The sequence below is a fragment of the Acomys minous genome (assembly GCF_964271855.1).
Source record: "Acomys minous genome assembly, chromosome: 19".
NCBI classification, from domain to species: domain Eukaryota; kingdom Metazoa; phylum Chordata; class Mammalia; order Rodentia; family Muridae; genus Acomys; species Acomys minous.
The window spans coordinates 61,178,007-61,195,410 of record NC_140499.1 but is presented as its reverse complement, the minus strand read 5'-3'; the positions used below and the strand labels follow the sequence as shown (position 1 = coordinate 61,195,410).

General features: G+C 44.8%; 2 protein-coding genes across 11 annotated transcripts in view; one reads left to right on the top strand and one right to left on the bottom strand.

Annotated features, from left to right (window-relative positions):
- Nucleotides 1–7,734, bottom strand: part of ASH1L (ASH1 like histone lysine methyltransferase) — a 118,052-nt gene extending 110,318 nt beyond the window's left edge. For 2 of the 6 annotated variants that reach the window (XM_084768942.1, XM_084768943.1), the window contains exon 1: nt 7,472–7,643. The gene's annotated coding sequence lies outside the window, so the exon portion shown is untranslated. The other 4 variants (XM_084768939.1, XM_084768941.1, XM_084768940.1 and 1 more) reach the window with 4 other exon arrangements.
- The window catches only part of DAP3 (death associated protein 3), a 35,136-nt gene continuing 24,512 nt past the window's right edge, over nt 6,781–17,404 (top strand). The window contains exons 1-2 of one of the 5 annotated variants that reach the window (XM_084768974.1): nt 15,255–15,378; nt 15,456–15,614. Coding sequence is in view for 1 of the 5 variants with exons in the window: in XM_084768971.1 (XP_084625097.1) it covers nt 8,169–8,171 (3 nt within the window). In the remaining 4 variants the exon portion in view is untranslated. Of the gene's footprint in view, nt 6,861–6,909; nt 7,134–8,031; nt 8,172–15,254; nt 15,379–15,455; nt 15,615–17,404 lie in introns of those variants that run through there. The other 4 variants (XM_084768972.1, XM_084768975.1, XM_084768973.1 and 1 more) reach the window with 4 other exon arrangements.

Below are 17,404 nucleotides of genomic sequence, written 5' to 3'. Positions count from 1 at the left end.
TTTCAGCTATAGTGGTCAGTCATGGGGGAAGTATGTTCAACAACCACTTGACGTCAGGAGTCCCAGACCTGCTGAGCAAAACAATAAGACCCCATCTCAAAAACCAAAAACCAAAACCAGGCTAGATATGACAACAAATGCCTATAATCACAGAATTTAGGAGGTTGAGGTAGACAGATCAAGTTTAAGACAAAACTGAGTTACACAGTGAGTTTCAGGCCAGCTTGAACTAAAAATGAGACTCAATTTCACTTAAAGTATGTTTTTGAGCCGGGCATGGTGGCGCACCCCTATAATCCCAGCAGGGAGGCAGAGGCAGGTGGATCACTGTGAGTTCAAAGCCAGCCTGGTCTGTCTAGGACAGAAACCCTGTCTCAAAAAAAGTCCTTTTTTCTGGAACACCCTCTCAGCTTAAGAGCAGGACTCGCTGTCATTTTCTTGGTTTTGCTCCTCATGAACACCAAATGGGCTCTAAGGTAGGTACAATTTCCAACTACCCATACATAGAGTTCACAGTCAGAATTTCAAAACCAACATATGGATTGCATTCTTGTAAATAGCAAGCTGCCTTTAGACTCAACAATTCAGCTCCTGTTCAATGTCCCCAGTGCCAACTCATTTCTTTGTGGTAATTGGATTCCACTAGAAAATGTTTTTTAACATTCTGTCTATATGACTAAAACAATAGAAAAGTATCAACATATTATTTGTCACTTGTGAATTTGATAAAAGCTGCAAGATTTTCTGACTAATATGAACACATTTATTCACCTCAGTTGTTAGAGGAATTCCCTATTGACAACATAGATTATTAAGTATCACGTATAAGTAATTTAATTCCAACTATCATCAAGTAGAATATTTTAAGAGTTATATGAACCTATCTATGGAGGAAAGTTTTCAATATAAGAACATAAGAGCAGAGGCTGGAGAAACAGCTGTGGTTAAGAGCCCAAGGACTTCAGTTCCCAGTACCCGTGAGATGACTCATAAACATCTCCGACTAGGGATACAGCAACAGGTAGGTTTCTGGAGCTACCAGCTAGTCAATCAGCCTGGCCTGCTAGCTGAGAGCCTATCTCAAAGAGAAGAAATGACACCTGTACCAAAACAACAAACTACTATGACGCACACCCCCCTCCTTTTTGTGGTAACAAGGTTTAAAGAAAGGCTGACAGAGGAGATGCAAAGAAGAGTGTATTAAGGCGCTGGGTGCCTCTAAAATACTCAGACTAGGACTGGAGAGACAGCTCACCAGTTAAGAGCATTTGCTGAGCCAGGCGCGGTGGCGCAGGCCTTCAATCCCAGCTCTCAGGAGGCAGAGGCAGGTAGATCTCTGTGAGTTCAAAGCCAGTCTGGTCTACAGAGTAAGTACAGGACAGCCAGGGCTGTTATACAGAGAAACCCTGTCCCATTAAAAATAAAAAATAAAAATAAAAATAAAAATAAAAAAGAACACTTGCTACTCTTGTAGAGGACCAGAGTTTACTTGCCAGCACCACATTGGGTTGTTTACATCCACCTATAACTCCAACTCCAGGGCATATGCTTACACATGGGTGCGCTCTCCCTCCAGCCCCCCTCTCTCTCACATGTGTACACCAACAAAATAAATACCTTAAAAATAATAATTCCTTATCATAGTCAGACCAACATAATTATTTCAGATAGCAATATAGATTTTTTTTTTTTGGAAACTTCCAACTATACACACAGTCAGACTTCTCCACTCTGCACAAACAAATGGGTAGGAATGGAGATGACCAAATCTTTATTAGCAAAGCATAGATGAAATCTTAGAATAAAGCTATTGGGACCGCTAATACTGTAGAGCCAATACCCTGCAAGATATTTGGAAGTTTTGCTATGTATTTTAGGAAAATGTAAAAAACAGGACATAATCCTTTTCTAGCCCTGTTTTGCTTTGTTTGAAGCAGGGTCTCACTGGGTAGCCTAGAGGGTCTTTAACTGGATGGTCTAGGTCTTTTTCCATTACTGCACCTTAAGAGTTTCAACCACTTTTTGTGATTTTAAGCATGTGTTTTGTTTTTGAGACAAGATCTCACAACGCTGCCCAAATTGACCTCAAACCCTTGGGTTTAAGTGAGCCTCCTACATAAGTATCTCGTGGTGGCTCAAGCCTCTGATCCCAGGACCCAGGAGGCAGAGGCAAGATGACTTTCCTAAGTTTGAAGCTAGTTGGCGCTACATTATGAATTCTAGGATACTGCCTTAAAAAATTAATTTTCATGTATCTGAAATACACAAGGGAATATGTGTGTGTGTATGTGTGTATGCATGTATGTGGCATATATAATGACTAGGCACAGCCATTAAGTATTGGAGAAAATACCAAACTTTTCATAAATGCAGTTTTTCTTTTCACATAGCTTTACAAAGGCCATTCTAATACAAAATAAGAGACAGGACTGGAGAGCTGGCGCAATGCTCCTGAGTGCACCTGTACTCAGCCCCACACAGTAGCTCACCACCATGTATGTGCTCTTTAAACCCAAGGCCCTCTTCTCACCTCCACGCACACCAGACACACACCCTACACATGCACAGATACAGGCAAAACACTCACACACAATAAAGTCAATCTTTAAAAAAGAAGACAGTCTATCCTATTAAAATAGCTGCTCCAAAATAAGTTAAACGTCTTTCTTAAGCTTCTTTTCCTTAAGTACCTTATTTTTTATTTCTAATGGTAGATTCATGGGTAGCTCAAACGATTCCTGAACTTTACATCCAGAAGGGCTTTTTTTCATTTCTATACATCCCAAAATGGTATCAATACCTTTGACAGAAATTCCCTACATGTAAACATAGTAGTGCTATCCTGGTGAAACCCCTTTTTTAAAAAACAAAGCAAACTCTTGGGATTAAAGGCATGTTCCACCACAGCCAACATGAAGGCTCATTTTTTGTATGTATACACACTTTTATGTATAAGTGCGTGTGCCTGAATGAGTTTATGTGCACCACATTCACCCAAGAGCTTGCAGAGGTCAGAAGAAAGTGCTGGATGCCCTGGAGCTATGGGAGTTGTGAGCCACCATGTGAGTAGTGGAGAATCAAACCCAGTCTTTTGCAAGAGCAGTAAGTGCTCTTAACTGATAGCCATTTCTTCGGCCACTGAAAGGATTTTTAAGTATATAGCCTTGCTGGGCGTGATGGCGCACACCTTTAATCCCAGCACTAAGGAGGCAGAGGCAGGAGGATGACTGTGAGTTTGAGGCCATCCTGGTCTACAAAGCAAGTCCAGGACAGCCAAGGCAACACAGGGAAACCAGTTGTAATTACGTTGCAAAATTTCAATTCCTCCCTCTAGTCTGGAGAGTCCTCAACATTATGGCAAGTTATAAACTCACCTGGACTAAAATCTCTAGAACAGAGACTACATATTATTCATCTTGAGTGTTCTCCACAAACAAGTAACAAAATGCGCTTATATAACTAAACAAAAAAAATCAAAAAAGCAGGAGGGGATTAGAGCTTTGAACTATCTCTACATAGAACTAGGGAAAAAAGACACCATTTCTCAAACATGAGAATATAAAGATGTTTGAAATAAGCCAAAGATGGTGGTGCTGCATTCCATATCATATCAAACATAATTCACAGCTGTTTACCAACTGCAGAAATACATTTTGAGAATATAAATTCTCTTTTCTGTTTTTGGTTTTTTTGAGTCTCACTCTAAAGCCTAGGCTAGCCTAGAACTCACTATGTAGTCCAGGCTGGCCTTAAATTCACAATGTTCTTCCTGCCTAGGCTTTCCCAGATGCTCTGATGAGTCACCATGCCTATCCTGAGGACAGATTTAAGACCTTCATCCTAAAGTTCTCCTGGTGACACTTTCAAGTACTGTCACAGCCTTTACCTTCATACCTACATCTCTACTCCAAAACAAAACTTAAGGGGAAAGTGTATATTTCAAACAAGACCTGACTAAAAATTAGTGTTATTTCATTACAACTTACACTCCTGAAAATACATAGATACTAGCTGGGCATGGTGACACACGTCTTTAATCACAGCACTCAGGAGGCAGTGGCAAGCAGATCTCTGTAAGTTTGAGGCCAGCCTGGTCTACATATCGAGTTCCAGGACAGCCAGGACTACACAGTGAGATTCTGACTCAGAAAAACAAAAATATATACATAAATCTCATGACATTTTGATGCCCTTTATTTTAATGTAAGGCCTCTATTTCTTCAGCTTCTCAGGATAAGTTATACATATATACATATATATATAAATATATATCCACTAATCTAGAAACACCCCAATAATACAGATGAATCAGTTCAAAGATTCTTTCCTTATATTCATAAAGGGGATCTTTACTACAAAATTAGTCTTTCGAAGAATTCCTACAGTCCAGCCAAGAAGTTCCAATATCCAAAGGCACATATCAATAATTCACAGATCCCAAAAACAGTATACTCATAAATGCCAAAAGAAACTGCCAAAGAAGCCAGGAGAATTGGCTCATACTATAATCCCAGGAAGGCTGTGACAAGAAGATTACAATCCTCAAATTTGAGGCCAGCCTGGGCCACATAATGAGTTCTGGGCCAGTCTGGACTACAGAGTGAGACCCTGTTTCAAAAACAATTAACAAAAGGAAAATGTCTTTTTTTCTTCCCAGAGCTGAGGACCGAACCCAGGGCCTTGTGTTTGCTAGGCAAGTGCGCTACCACTGAGCTAAATCCCCAGCCCCAGGAAAATGTCAAAGAAGGTATATCCTATTACAAACACATCACCTGCTGGATGATCATACCCTTATGTCCTTCTGCACTCAAGTGGGCAACCTAAACTCCTTCTAAATTAAATGGCTCTTTTAAGTTTTCAAATCTCCCTCTCATCGTGTGTGTGTGTGTGTGTGTGTGTGTGTGTGTGTGTGTGTGTAGGGACATCAGCAGAGACCAGAAGACAGTTATGAGCCACTGAACTAGGTGCTGGAAACTGGAACGCAGGTCCACTGGAAAAGCAGTATCTCAAGCCCCTTGTTTTGTTTGCTAAGATGAGGTCTCATGTAACTCAGGCTGACCTTAGACCTACTATGAAGCATAGAGCAGGTGTCATAGCATACACCTGTAATCCCAGCACTCGGGGAGGAAGGGGCGGGTGAACCAATGTTAGCAGGAGGCTAGTCTAGTCTAGTCTATAAATTGAGTCCAGGACACCCAGGGCTACATAGAGAAGCCCTGTCTTGAAAAAGCAAAAAAAGAAAGAAAAAAAGAAAAAGAAAAGGGTTTGAACTGACGATCCTCCTGCCTCAGCCTCCAGAATGTTGAGATTACAAGTGTCGGCCACCAGGATCAGACTAAACAAGCTTTCAGCAAAGGGTCTGTGGTTTCAGTTCCACGCTGATTTGTTTGCGCTCTCATGTTGACAACCCCTGTTTAATGCATCCCAGCTATTTCAACAAGCTAATCAGCAGATCTTGATTATTCTTATCCTAAGACAGGGATCAATTACTCAGTGCCCAATAACTTTTTTGTTGAATGAGTGGGTCAAAGAAGGTCCTCTCTTTTGTAGATAGAAAGTTAAGCTGCCCAGCTGGGAGTGTGGCTTGGTGGTAGAATGCTTGATAGCAGGTTTCAGGCCTTGGGTTTAATCCTGTAGGTGGCCCCCACCACCAGCGAGGAAAAACAAAAACGAAAACAAAACCCAGCAACAAACACCTACACCTACACAAAGTAGGCTGTAGATGCATTTCAGCTTTCAAACAAACATACTGAACTGTCAGAAATGCTCTGCTTGTTCTGCAAACACAAACCAGTTACAAAGACCCATGTCATATAGGACAGTGTATGATCCGCACATGCTCGACACCTTAGGCTCTCTCTCAAGCGTAATCTAAGCAACCACATACACCTCCTTTCCAAACACACTTGTATTTGCCAGTAACACCATCCCGAGGCACTATGATATGGACAATACATTACTAAATTAGTAATCAAAACTGCCTAACTTTGCCACTAATTTTAACACACGACCTTGTAAAAATGCCTCTTCATGCTTCAATTTCCTAGTATTTTCCCAGAGTTTTTTTTCCCAGAGTTTTAGAATTACAGAGCAAATGAAAGAGCATTCCGAGTATAAAAACCTTAAGCTAACATAAGCACCACTATAAATCCACATGGCCAAAACCAACTCCCCTGTTCTAAGGCTGAGGGGGAGAGCTGGACTTTCGTATTTATACAGTTAACTCTACTCAAAGGCACAAACTATGTCAAGTTTCTCCCCCCTATGATCCTGGCATGCATGCTGTATTATCGAGTATGCTAAAATACATGCACATTTATCGACCTGGAGGACACATCCCGATATTTGTTTTCAAATACGCTAACTTATAAAGGGAACTCTATTACACTTCCCCAAATGCAGGCGAACTCTTCCTGAACACTTTCCATCCTTGCATATAAACGCACATAAACATAGCAGCTATAAACCAACAGAGCATCTGGTCGACAAGACCCGAAACATTTCTTTCCAAGTACAAACTAACCAGTGACATTTATTAAACTTATCAACACTCAGACCCCCTATGTCATGTCTGCATATAAGCTCCGCCTTTACAGAACACCACGGATCTTGCCGTATAGGTAGGTAAACTACCCTCTGAAGACCGTCTCCCTTGCTACTTTTGTCCCTTACTTAAAACAGACATAAACTGGATCTTGGGAGATGCTCCAAACAGGCCTACTACACAAACTAACCTGTCAGGGGCACAGGCGACTCCGCCTCCACTCGCTCACTTTCCCGTCTCCCCCTCCCCCCCCAAAAAAAACCGAGAGCCCGTCGGTCAGGGACAACCCCGTCACCCCGCCTAGAGGGACTTCCCGGTAAGCTCAGGATCCCTTTCCCTCCTCTCCCCTCCCCCATCCTCCGCCCGCTCCCCCGGAGGTCCAGGTCCGGGAGGTTGACAGTGGATCACGGGTAGTCAAGGAGAGAGTACTTGGGCCTTCAAAGGCCTGCTCGCACCGCACTACTCACCGTGTGAGGCCGAGAGCGCCGAGCGCAGGCGAGTGGGAAGAGGGGGGTGGTAGCCTGGCGCCTCGGCTTCCCTGGGTCCACACCGTAACCCTCCCGCTTGTCAGGAGGCGGCCGGCCAGCGGGTAAGCGAACCAGCGGAAACGCCAGAGAGGAGAAGCCAAAGGCGTAGGTCGGAAAGGGGAAACCGAGGGAAGGCGGGTCCGGCAACGGAGACCCGGATCGTCTCCCCCTCCGCAAAGCGAACCCAAAATGGCGGCGGGAGCGGCAGCAGCGGCGGCGGTGGCGGCGGCGGCGGCGGCGGTGGCGGCGGCAGCTCTGGGGAGGGAGGGAGGGAGGGAGCGAGCAGGCGAGCGAGCGAAGGGCGCCTCGTGCCCCCCCCTCCCCGCCTCCCACTCCTCCTCCCTCCGCGCGCTCTCCCCGCCGTCCCCCAACACACACCCGCCCCCCCTCCCGCCCTCACCCGACTCCGGACGCGCAGCGCGCACGCCCGCCGGCACGCTTCCGAGTGTGTCTGGACTAGTCGCGAGCTGCGCCCTCCAACCACCGCCTCCGGGCCGCCCCGCGCCGGCAGCACCGACGCGCTCGCTCCGGGGCGCCAGCTCGCGCGCGCTCCCGATTCCCCTCTCGGCCCTCACGCGTACCTTCCGCGGCGCGAGCCCGAGCCTCCTCCTCCTCCTCCTCCTCCTCGTCCTCCTCCTCGTCCTCCTCCACCTCCTCCTCCTCCTCGGCTCGCCTCCCTCCCTTCCCCGCCCCCACGGCTACCAACGGCAGCCACGGCCGCCGCCGCCTTCGCCCCCACCCCTCCAGCGTGCGCCTCCCACAATCCCCCCCGCGGGACGTTCCATTGCGCGCGGCGGCCGGGGCCGGGGAGGAGAGGACGCGCCTGCGCGGGTGCAGCTCGCCACCGCGACGGGAGGGAATCGGCTGGAGAACGCGAGCGACAGGGACCTGGGCACGGACCTCCTGGGACGGGCCGCCGGGGCGCCGAGGCTCGCCGCCCGCTTCCGGCCGCGGGGCGGGTGGCGCGGGGCCCCTGTGCCGGGCTGTGGTTGGAGCCGCGGCGACTGCGCGTTGGGTAGCTTCCTGCCACACGACCCGAGCTTGCTCCGCGGCTGCAGGACAGGGCGCCTCGGATCCCGCTGCTGGTGGCTGGACTCATGGTGAGGGGGGGACTGTGGCGCGCAGGGGGTGCGATGGTGAAGGAGGGGAAGGAGCGAGGATCCGAACCGCCCGGAGGTTTGGGAGTGAGGCCAGCGGAGTCGGTGACCCTCCTAGAAGGAGGCATCCTCCAGACCTCGGGCTGCGGACCGGGGACCGCAGTATGAAGGGGCGCGAAGGTCTGTTCTTAGGTTAACGTAGTTTTAGCCTTAGAGTCCAGACGCGTACCTGCCCTCTACGGCGTTTGTGTGCTCCTTGCTCACTTCTTCAAAGATTGTTCATACTCGGTTTTCAGGTGACAGCCTGATGTTAAGAGCAGGGTTTGTCAACCTTCCTAAGGCTGCGACCTTTTCCTATAGTTTTCATATCTTTGTGACCTCCAACCATAAAGTTATTTTCGTTATTTAGTTGCTACTTCGTAACTAATTTTGCTACTGTTCTGATACATGAAGTAACTATCTGATGTGCAGCATATCTGATATGCAAGGGTCGCCCTGCCCACAGGTGGAGAAACACTGTGTTAGCAGATTAAACTGTGCACTTCGAATTTATTTCTAGACTAGATTTTTTTTTATGGCCTCCGAGTTATTTTTCTAAGCTACTCATGGGAAGCTGGTAGTAAAAATTAGCTAACTCCAAAATATGCCTTCAGGGGTCGAGTATGAAATAATGAGATCATGTCTATAAAGTACAATTAGCTCCTGGGCATGGGGAAAATGCTGAGTATCACTGTTATCACTTGCAGTGCTGTTGATGTTGATAAGACTTGTAGGTGTAATTGGTAGTCTGTGTTCCATTCATCTAAATTGTTAGTTAACCAGACCTGTGGCATTCATTAGCTGCTTGCTCATTGGTTTCTCAAATTTCCACTGACGTTTGATGACTTAATTCAGATCTTTGGGATGTTAAAACCCTAACGTTTGCTGTACCAATTTTTAGTCTCCAACAAAAAAACAAAGAAAAATTTTAGAGGAATGCTCTACTTCAGTTTTACTTCTCTGTGAATTCTTTTTTTTAAGATTTATTTATTTATTATGTATACAGTGCACATTAGATCACATTATAACTGGTTGTGAGCCACACCATGTGGTTGCTGGGAATTGAACTCAGGACCGCTGGAAAAGCAGTCAGTGCTCTTAACCGCTGAGCCATTAATTCTTACCTTTGTGATTTGGGGAAAGTTTAAATATTGCTGTACTCCATTCATCTCCAAGACTCGTTCAATTAAAATTCAAAGTCGTTTTGTGGGTTTTCTCTGAGGCAGTCTGACTCTTTAGCCCAGGCTTGCCTAGAACTCTGGACAGTCATCTTCTCTTAGCCTCCTCAGTGGCTCCCGCCCACTCTAGCTGTCAGTGACCTAACACGTCCCTGTTCCCTATATGCCACAGGATTTGCCTGCATGTTTTCCTTCTTTGAGTTAAAGAGAAAATCGCCCTTAATTACCTTTCTGTGAAATTACTTTTGCTAACCAAGCCCTAGCTGACTAAGAGAGCCCACCTAGGTTTACACTGACCTTCCTTTGGTAGCTTCCTGTGTGCAACTCTGAATGAGTGTGTGAAGATTGACTTCTTTACAAGTTTTCAAACTCTATTTCAAAGTAAGTGAAGGTGTTAAAAATCAGTGTCAGATATTGAAGTACTAGAGCTAGCCAAGCACGAGGCTCTGCTCTCTGCACTTGGAGATGGAGGCAGGAGGACCCGAAGTCATCCACAGCTATCCAGCAAGGTCTTGGCCAGACTGGGTCCCATGGGACCCTGTCTCAGAGCAGCAGCAAAGGATGAAAGGAAAGAATGAAAGTGCAAAACTAAAAAGCATTGATAGAGTCCTGTTCTGGGGAACATGTGTTCCTGTTTAATCCTTAATCCTTACAGCAACGCTTTGAGATACTCTTGCTTGATGCTCAGAGAAATCCATAACTTGCTCTTTAGATTGTAGTTGCCTGCCTCCTAACTTAACTTTTTTCCTATATTATACTGCCTTCATAGTAAAAATTATTTGTTGTTATTATTTTGTGTGTATGGGTGTTTTTCCTACATGTATGTCTCTGCAGTGTGTGTGTGTGTGTGTGTGTGTGTGTGTGTGTGTTGCCCCCAGGGGCCAGAAGAGGATGTTGGATCACAAGTTTTTGAGCCACCATGTTGGTTCAGGGCATGGGGTAGCAGTTTGTCTTGTTTTGCTTTGGGTTTTTGTTTTGATGATGCTAGAAATGAAACACAGGGTCTTAGAGTTGTTAAGCAAGTATGGAACTGCTGAGCTATACCCAGACAAAAACACTAATTTAATATGGTCAACAGTAGAAAATATTATTTATAGCCTCTGGATTCCAGTTGTGTTCAGTAAGTACAACAATGTATGCATTATCAGCTAAATAGAGGCAAATAAATTAATATTCTGTTCCTCTGTGTCTTCCTGAGAACTTACCAGAAACTAAAGTATATTGAGTGCTCAATAAAAGCACTTGATCGATTGTATAAACCTTAGGTATTGAGCCAGCAAAGATAGGATTGCCCAGGACGGGGAGGTGGCTCCGTGCGCCTGCTGTGGAAGGCTGACGACTTTAGTTCGATCCCCAGGACCCAGGTAACGGTGGAAAGAACTGATTCCACAGACCTTCCTCTGACCCCACACATACATGCACACTAAAAACGCATAAGGGGTTTGTTGCTGTTTGCTTTTTAAGGTGTGCCAGTCATGGTGGCACATGCCCTTAATCCCAGCACTTGAGAGGCAGAGGCAGGCGGATCTCTGAGAGCTCTGGCATAGCCAAGGCTATGAAATCCTGTCTCAAAAGCAAGCCAAACAGTAACAAATACAGGAACGACAGAATACTCTCCCCACATATGTCCACATCTAGTATCTGTCCTATGAATCTACTAGATTATATGAACTAAAAGGATACAGATAGAAATATGGTTGCTAATCAAGAAGACAGAAAACGCCGTGTCACAGTGATGTGATGTGAACAAAATCTCCAAATCAGAAGCTATAGATCTCAAAATTAGCAGAGATCCATGAGCCAGGCAGCCTGTAGGTACTGGAAAAGGGCAAGGAAAAGATAAGTGCTGTCTGGAGCCTCTGGAAGGGCAGCCCTGGTCCAGTCCTGGCTTTGACTTTGTGAACTACAGAATACTGCTTCCTGTTGTTCTGTATCCTGAGGCTGTGGTCGTTGGTAGAGCAGTAGTAGGAAGCCAGTACATAATGATCGTCCATGGCAGCCCTCTAAAGGAGTTTGCTTGAATTGTGGTTTGTACTTTATTTAAATGAGATAGTTACTCTAAAAAATGGTAAACAAAACTGTCTGAATTCCCAATATTTCCTTATTCTTCTGCTCCTGGCATCAGTCTTCAAGCTGAAGACAGCTGGAGTTTGAACTGCTGTACTGCAGAGTAGAAGAAATGTTCAGTGTGTGTGTGTGTGTGTGTGTGTGTGTGTGTGTCTGTGTCTGTGTGTGTGTGTGTGTGTGTGTGTCTGTGTGTGTGTGTGTCTGTGTGTGTGTGTCTGTGTGTGTGTGTCTGTGTGTGTGTGTGTGTGTGTGTGTGTGTGTGTGTGTGTCTGTGTAGCCTTGGCTGTCCTGGACTCACTTTGTAGACCTGGCTGGCCTTGAACTCACAGCTATCCATCTGTCTCTGCCTCCCTGAATGCTGGGATTACAGGTGTGCACCAGCTTCTAACTTTTAAAATAAAGTTTCAAATACTGAAAAAATAGACACTACAAAGATTAATAGTGTATTCGGTTAGTTGTGGTAAATACCATATAAGGATCTCTAATGTTTTATTTAACAAAGGAAGAACTTTGAAATTCTTAAAGTACCAGGACTTTAGACTCAATGCCCTGAAAACTAGAAATAAATACTACAATTTTTAAAAATCCTTCTTTTCTTTTTCTTTTACCTTTCTTTTCTTTATTGTTTCCCTGCTGTCCTTAAGCTCATAGAAACCCACCTGCCTCTGCCTCCAAGTGCTGGGATTATACTTTGTTATATTAATTACATGATTCTTAATTTAAGAAATATAAACCGCCATTCTCTCTCGTTTCCTCATAGGACTCAATTTCCTTCCCCAAGAAAGTGACCAGTATTATCAATTATTTTCTATATCCTACAAATAAATATATTTCCCTTTTTATGTGAATGATAGCATGTTATGTACATTGCTTGTTCTACACTGTCTCTCCGTCCCTGCCGCCGCCTCCCCAGGAGTCTCTTCCTTATTGGTACGCAGAGTTTCTACAGTTGGGTGAGCTGTGTAGACAGCTGCGTTCCATTGTGTGACAGGATACTTAAGCTCAATGATAGAAGTCTGGGTTCTTCCCAGCCCTAAGAATTACAAAGTGTTTCTGATGAATGGTTTGGTTCCGCTCAGTCTTCCCATGCACTCTGTGTGATGCCAACATTGTCGTCCAACTGACAATTCTGCTGCTGGGATTATACATGCACACCAGCATAGTAAGCTACCTTGAACAGTTGGGTTTTTTATTACATACATAATATTATCAGCATTGGTAATTGTTAATAGCATTAGAAATGAGAATCATATCACTTCTTGGCTTTTGTCTAAGATGATATGTAGAAGTAAAAATCAAGAAGTATAATTTCTAGGGAGGGGTGTATAGCTCAATTGTAGAACACAGTCTTAGCATACACGAGTCTTAGGTTCAAATACCAGGGACTGGGGGAGTAATTACATGCACCATTAGTGCGCAGTGTATCACATCATTTTCGTATATCTTTTTCTTGTAGTTTTTATGTAAGTACCACTTCAGACCATTATTTGGAGTCATTAAAATGGCTCAGTAGGTAGTAAAATGCTTGCTCCCAAGCCTGATGACCTTAGTTCAATTCCAGGGAATTAACATTGTGGTTGGAAAACAACAATTCCACAAAAAGGTCATGGCTGCACAAGTATACACATATATAAACACACACATACACACACATACACTAAATAAATAAAAATTGTAATCTATAGTTAGATTGAGATCAAGTATAGACATAATTCTGAGCCCCACAACTTCACCTGTGTGTGCGTTTCACATCCTTTTTATGGTTCTTAAAAGATTTTGGGTTTTTTTTGTTTGGTTTTTTTGTTTTTGTTAGGTTAGTTTTTTGTTGTTGTTTTGAGACTGCATTTCTCTGTGTAACAGAACTGGCTGTCCTGGACTCGCTTTAGACCAGGCTGCCCTCAAACTCACAGAGATCCGCCTGCCTCTGTCTCCCAAGTGCTAAGATTAAAGGCTTGCGCCACTACACCCAGCTGGTGTTTTTTTTTAAAGGTTTTAAATTATGCTTTGAAATGTTTACTTATTGTTATGGGGTGCAGGGTGGCGAGAGAGCATGTATGAGGAAGGTCAGAGGACAGCTTGTGGAATTCAATCCGTCCTACTGTGGAGGTGTCCGGAATCAAACTCGTGTCACCAGGCTTGGTGGCAAGTGCCTTTGTCCTCGGAGCAACTCCCCACACCTTACTCCATCCTTTAGGCACTAAAAGACAGAGCCTGACGTTCAGTACCAGGTTGCTTCATGGTGGATCTCTGTGAGTTTGAGGGCAACCTGGTCTAAAGCGAGTCCAGGACAGCCAGTTCTGTTACACAGAGAAATGCTGTCTCATAACAATGGTCCCTCATTACTTGTACTCTTATCCAAATTGCAAAGTGTATTTTTTCTGGCAAAAATGTCTACAAATAAACTATTGAGAACTTGAAGTCTATACTATTGAAGTGCCCCAGTTGTCATGTTTCAGAATTCCTTTACTTTGTACATGTGCTGGGAGGTGTGCGTGGTTGTGCGTCTATGTGGGGGCATGTGTGCTTGAATGTGTAGGCCAGAAATTGACTGCAGGCATCCTTTTCTATCCAGTTCACTGTATTTTTTTATATGATTTATTTTTATTTAACATGCATTTGTGTTTTGCCTGCATGTATGTCTGTGTGAGGGTTTCAAATCTTGATGTTACAGACAGTTGTGAGCTGCCATGTGGGTGCTGGGAATTGAACCCTGGTCCTCTGGAAGAACAGTCAGTGCTCGTAACCACTGATCCGTTTCTCCAGCCCCTACTCCCCTGTATTTTGTGTGTCTGTGTGGCAGTGGTGTATGTGTGAATGTCAGAAGAGGATGTGACATATCCTGCTCCTCACCGTATTCCCCCTCACCCTGGAGCTAGGCTGGCAGCCCGCAAGCCCCAGTGAGCTTCCTGTCTCCGCCCCTCACAGCACTGGGGCTACAGATGTGCACCCACACATCTGGCTTTTTACGTGGGTGCTGGCCATCCAAACTCAAGTCCTCATCCTTGTAGAAGAAGCACTTTACCTAACACTGAACAATCTCCTCAGGCCAAGCTTCTCCTTCTGTGCTGCCAGTGTTTCTCCTGGAACCTAAACCTGAGAAAATAGAGGAGAAAGCGCAACATCAAATGTTTGGTTAGCTGGGCATGGCAGCGCACGCTTTAATCCCAGCACTCGGGAGGCAGAGGCAGGTGGATCTCTGTGAGTTTGAGGCCAGCCTGGTCTACAAAGTGAGTCCAGGATAGCCAAGGCTACACAGAGAAGCACTGTCTGGGGGAAAAAAGTTTGGCTATGGGGAGTGTATGTGTGTGTTGAGCACACACACGTCAACTTTAAATGTCATTACCCGGAAGCCATCCTACTAGTTTTTCTTGTTCTTGTTTTGTTTGGTTTTTGTTCTCTGTGTAGCCCTGGCTGTCCTGGAACTCTATAGACTAGGCTGAACGCAAAGATCCCTCTGACTCTGCCTCCAGTGCTGGGCTTAAAAGTGTGTGCTACTTTGCCAGACCTGGTTTTGTTGTTGTTTTGATATGTCCAAGGATTAAGCTTTCATGGCAAGCACTTTGCTGACTGAGTCATTTTCCTAGCCCTAAAACTGTTTTGTTTTGTTTTGTTAACTGACATTATAAACCAATTAGATTGGCCTTCACTAATTTCTGTACAGCTGCTGACCTAGTATACATAAGGCCCTGGATTTGATCCTCAGCACCGCCACCCCAGCTTCTCCCCCAAAAGACAAGTATTCCCCTCCAAAGTTACTTGGCTTGTCAGTATGATTTCATTTTCTCCTTCGGTAGTTGTTGCTGTTTTGAGATGGGATCTCACCATGTAGCACTGGGTAGCCTGGCACTTCCTGTGCAGAGCAGCCTGGCCTTGAACTCACAGAGTGCTAGGATTAAAGGCTTATATCACCACACCTGGCTCTCCCTGTAAGTTTTTTTAATCTTACAAGCATTTTTTAATGTATTTACTTATTTATTTATTTATTTATGTATTTATTTTACAGTATTCTTCCTTGGTGTATGCCTACATGCCAGAAGAGGGCACCAGATCCCCTTATAGATGGTCATGACCCACTATGTGGTTGCCAGGAATTGAACTCAGGACCTTTGGAAAAACAGCCAGTGCTCTTAACCTCTGAGCCATTTCTCCAGCCCCCTTATAAGTATGTTAAATGAAACTGAAAATGTAGTTTGGAGCCAAGCATGTGGTTCATGCTTGAAATCCCAGCACTTAGGAGACTGAGGCAGGAGGATTGCTGAGAGTTCAGGACCAGCCTAGACCCAGTAATGAGACCTTACCTATAAATAAATAAAGCAAGCATGTTAGCTAGCTGGGGTGTCTTTTAGTGGTAGAGCATTTGTCAACATATACTAGGCCCTGAGTTGATCCTGGCTAACACCAGTAAGATAAAGCCAAAACAACATAGTATAGTATGGGTTGGTCTGGTTCAGTTTGAGAACAGGGTCGCACAGGTAGTTCAGGCTAGCCTTGAACTTACCGTGCAGTGTGGATGAGTGACTTCTCATCTCTTACCACTGCACTCCTTTTACAAAATGCTGCAGAGGGAGACCGAGCTTTTCAGTTGCTATGGAAGCACTGTATAGGCCGAGCTACTCCCCAGCCGTGGTTTGGTTTGGGGTTTGGTTATATTTTTGGTTGTGAGCCTAGCCTTTCACAGCTGAGCCATCTCTCCAGACTTGTTTGTTTGTTTTTAAGACAGTCAGTTCCCCAGGCTGACATGGAACTCACGTTGTAGCCCAGGCTAGTGCTGATCTCACAGCAGTACTTCTGAAGCTCTGGCTGTCCTGGACTCACTTTGTAGACCAGGTTGTCCTCAAACCCACAGTGATCCACCTGCTTCTGCCTCCCAAGTGCTGGCATTAAAAGTGTGTGCCACTATGGCCCAGCTTAAGACTTAGTTAAGACCAATAAAGTTAAATAAACAGATAGTGTACCCAAGGGCTTTCCTATAGGTTTGAACCCACACTTTGAGCTGCAGCCTTGCCCCATAGCAGCTGCCTCCAATATTATAATCCTCAACAGGGGCATCAATGCTGCTTTGCAATTAAGGATTCCAAGGCTAAATAAGCTGGAATTCAGTTTAAAATGAAGTCTCTTAGCAGGCATAGTGACACAAGCCTACTGTGTACTGGGAGGTGGGGGCCAGCCTTGGCTACATAGTAAGCTTGAGTCCATCCTGAGCTGTATGAGGCTCTTCCTGAAAACAAATAAGAAATAAAATGAAAGGTCTTTATTACTGTTTTTCCTAAGAATTTTAATATGTATTTTAAATTAATCAAAAAATTAATGACTACATTATTTTTCAAATTTCTTTGGCCTTAACCCTTTGTTTCATGTTATAGAAGTTAGTATTCACCACACATCTTGGGCATCTTGCTGTTTTAGGGCTGTGGTTTTCATGTACAGCAAAAGAGCCCTGGATCCCTATAGGCGAAAGGGAAGCTGGTGGCTCACACCTTTAGTCCCAGCATTCAGGTGGCAGAGGCAGAAGGCTTTGTGTGGTCCATACTGTACACTACATAGATGAGCATATGGAAATGCTCCACATGTTTGTTTTTTCTTCCTTTTTTTTTTTTTTTTTTGTTTGTTTGTTTGTTTGCTTCCCCCTAATACAGGGTTTTTCTGTGTCCTTGGCTGTCCTGGACCCGCTTTTGTGGACCAGGCTGGCCTAGAACTCACAGCGATCAGCCCGAGTGCTGGGATTAAAGGTGTGTACCACCACGCCTGGCAGGCACATGTTTCTTTTTTAATGTATTTATTTTGGGCTGGAAAGAGGACTCAGTGGTTAATAGCACTTGCTACTGTCGTAGAGGACCTGGGTGCACTTACCAGCACCAACATGGTGCTCACAGCCTCTGGTAGTTGGGAAGAGAGAACCAGGCGTACATGCAGTGCCTTTACAGACACACAGACAAAACACTAATAGGCATT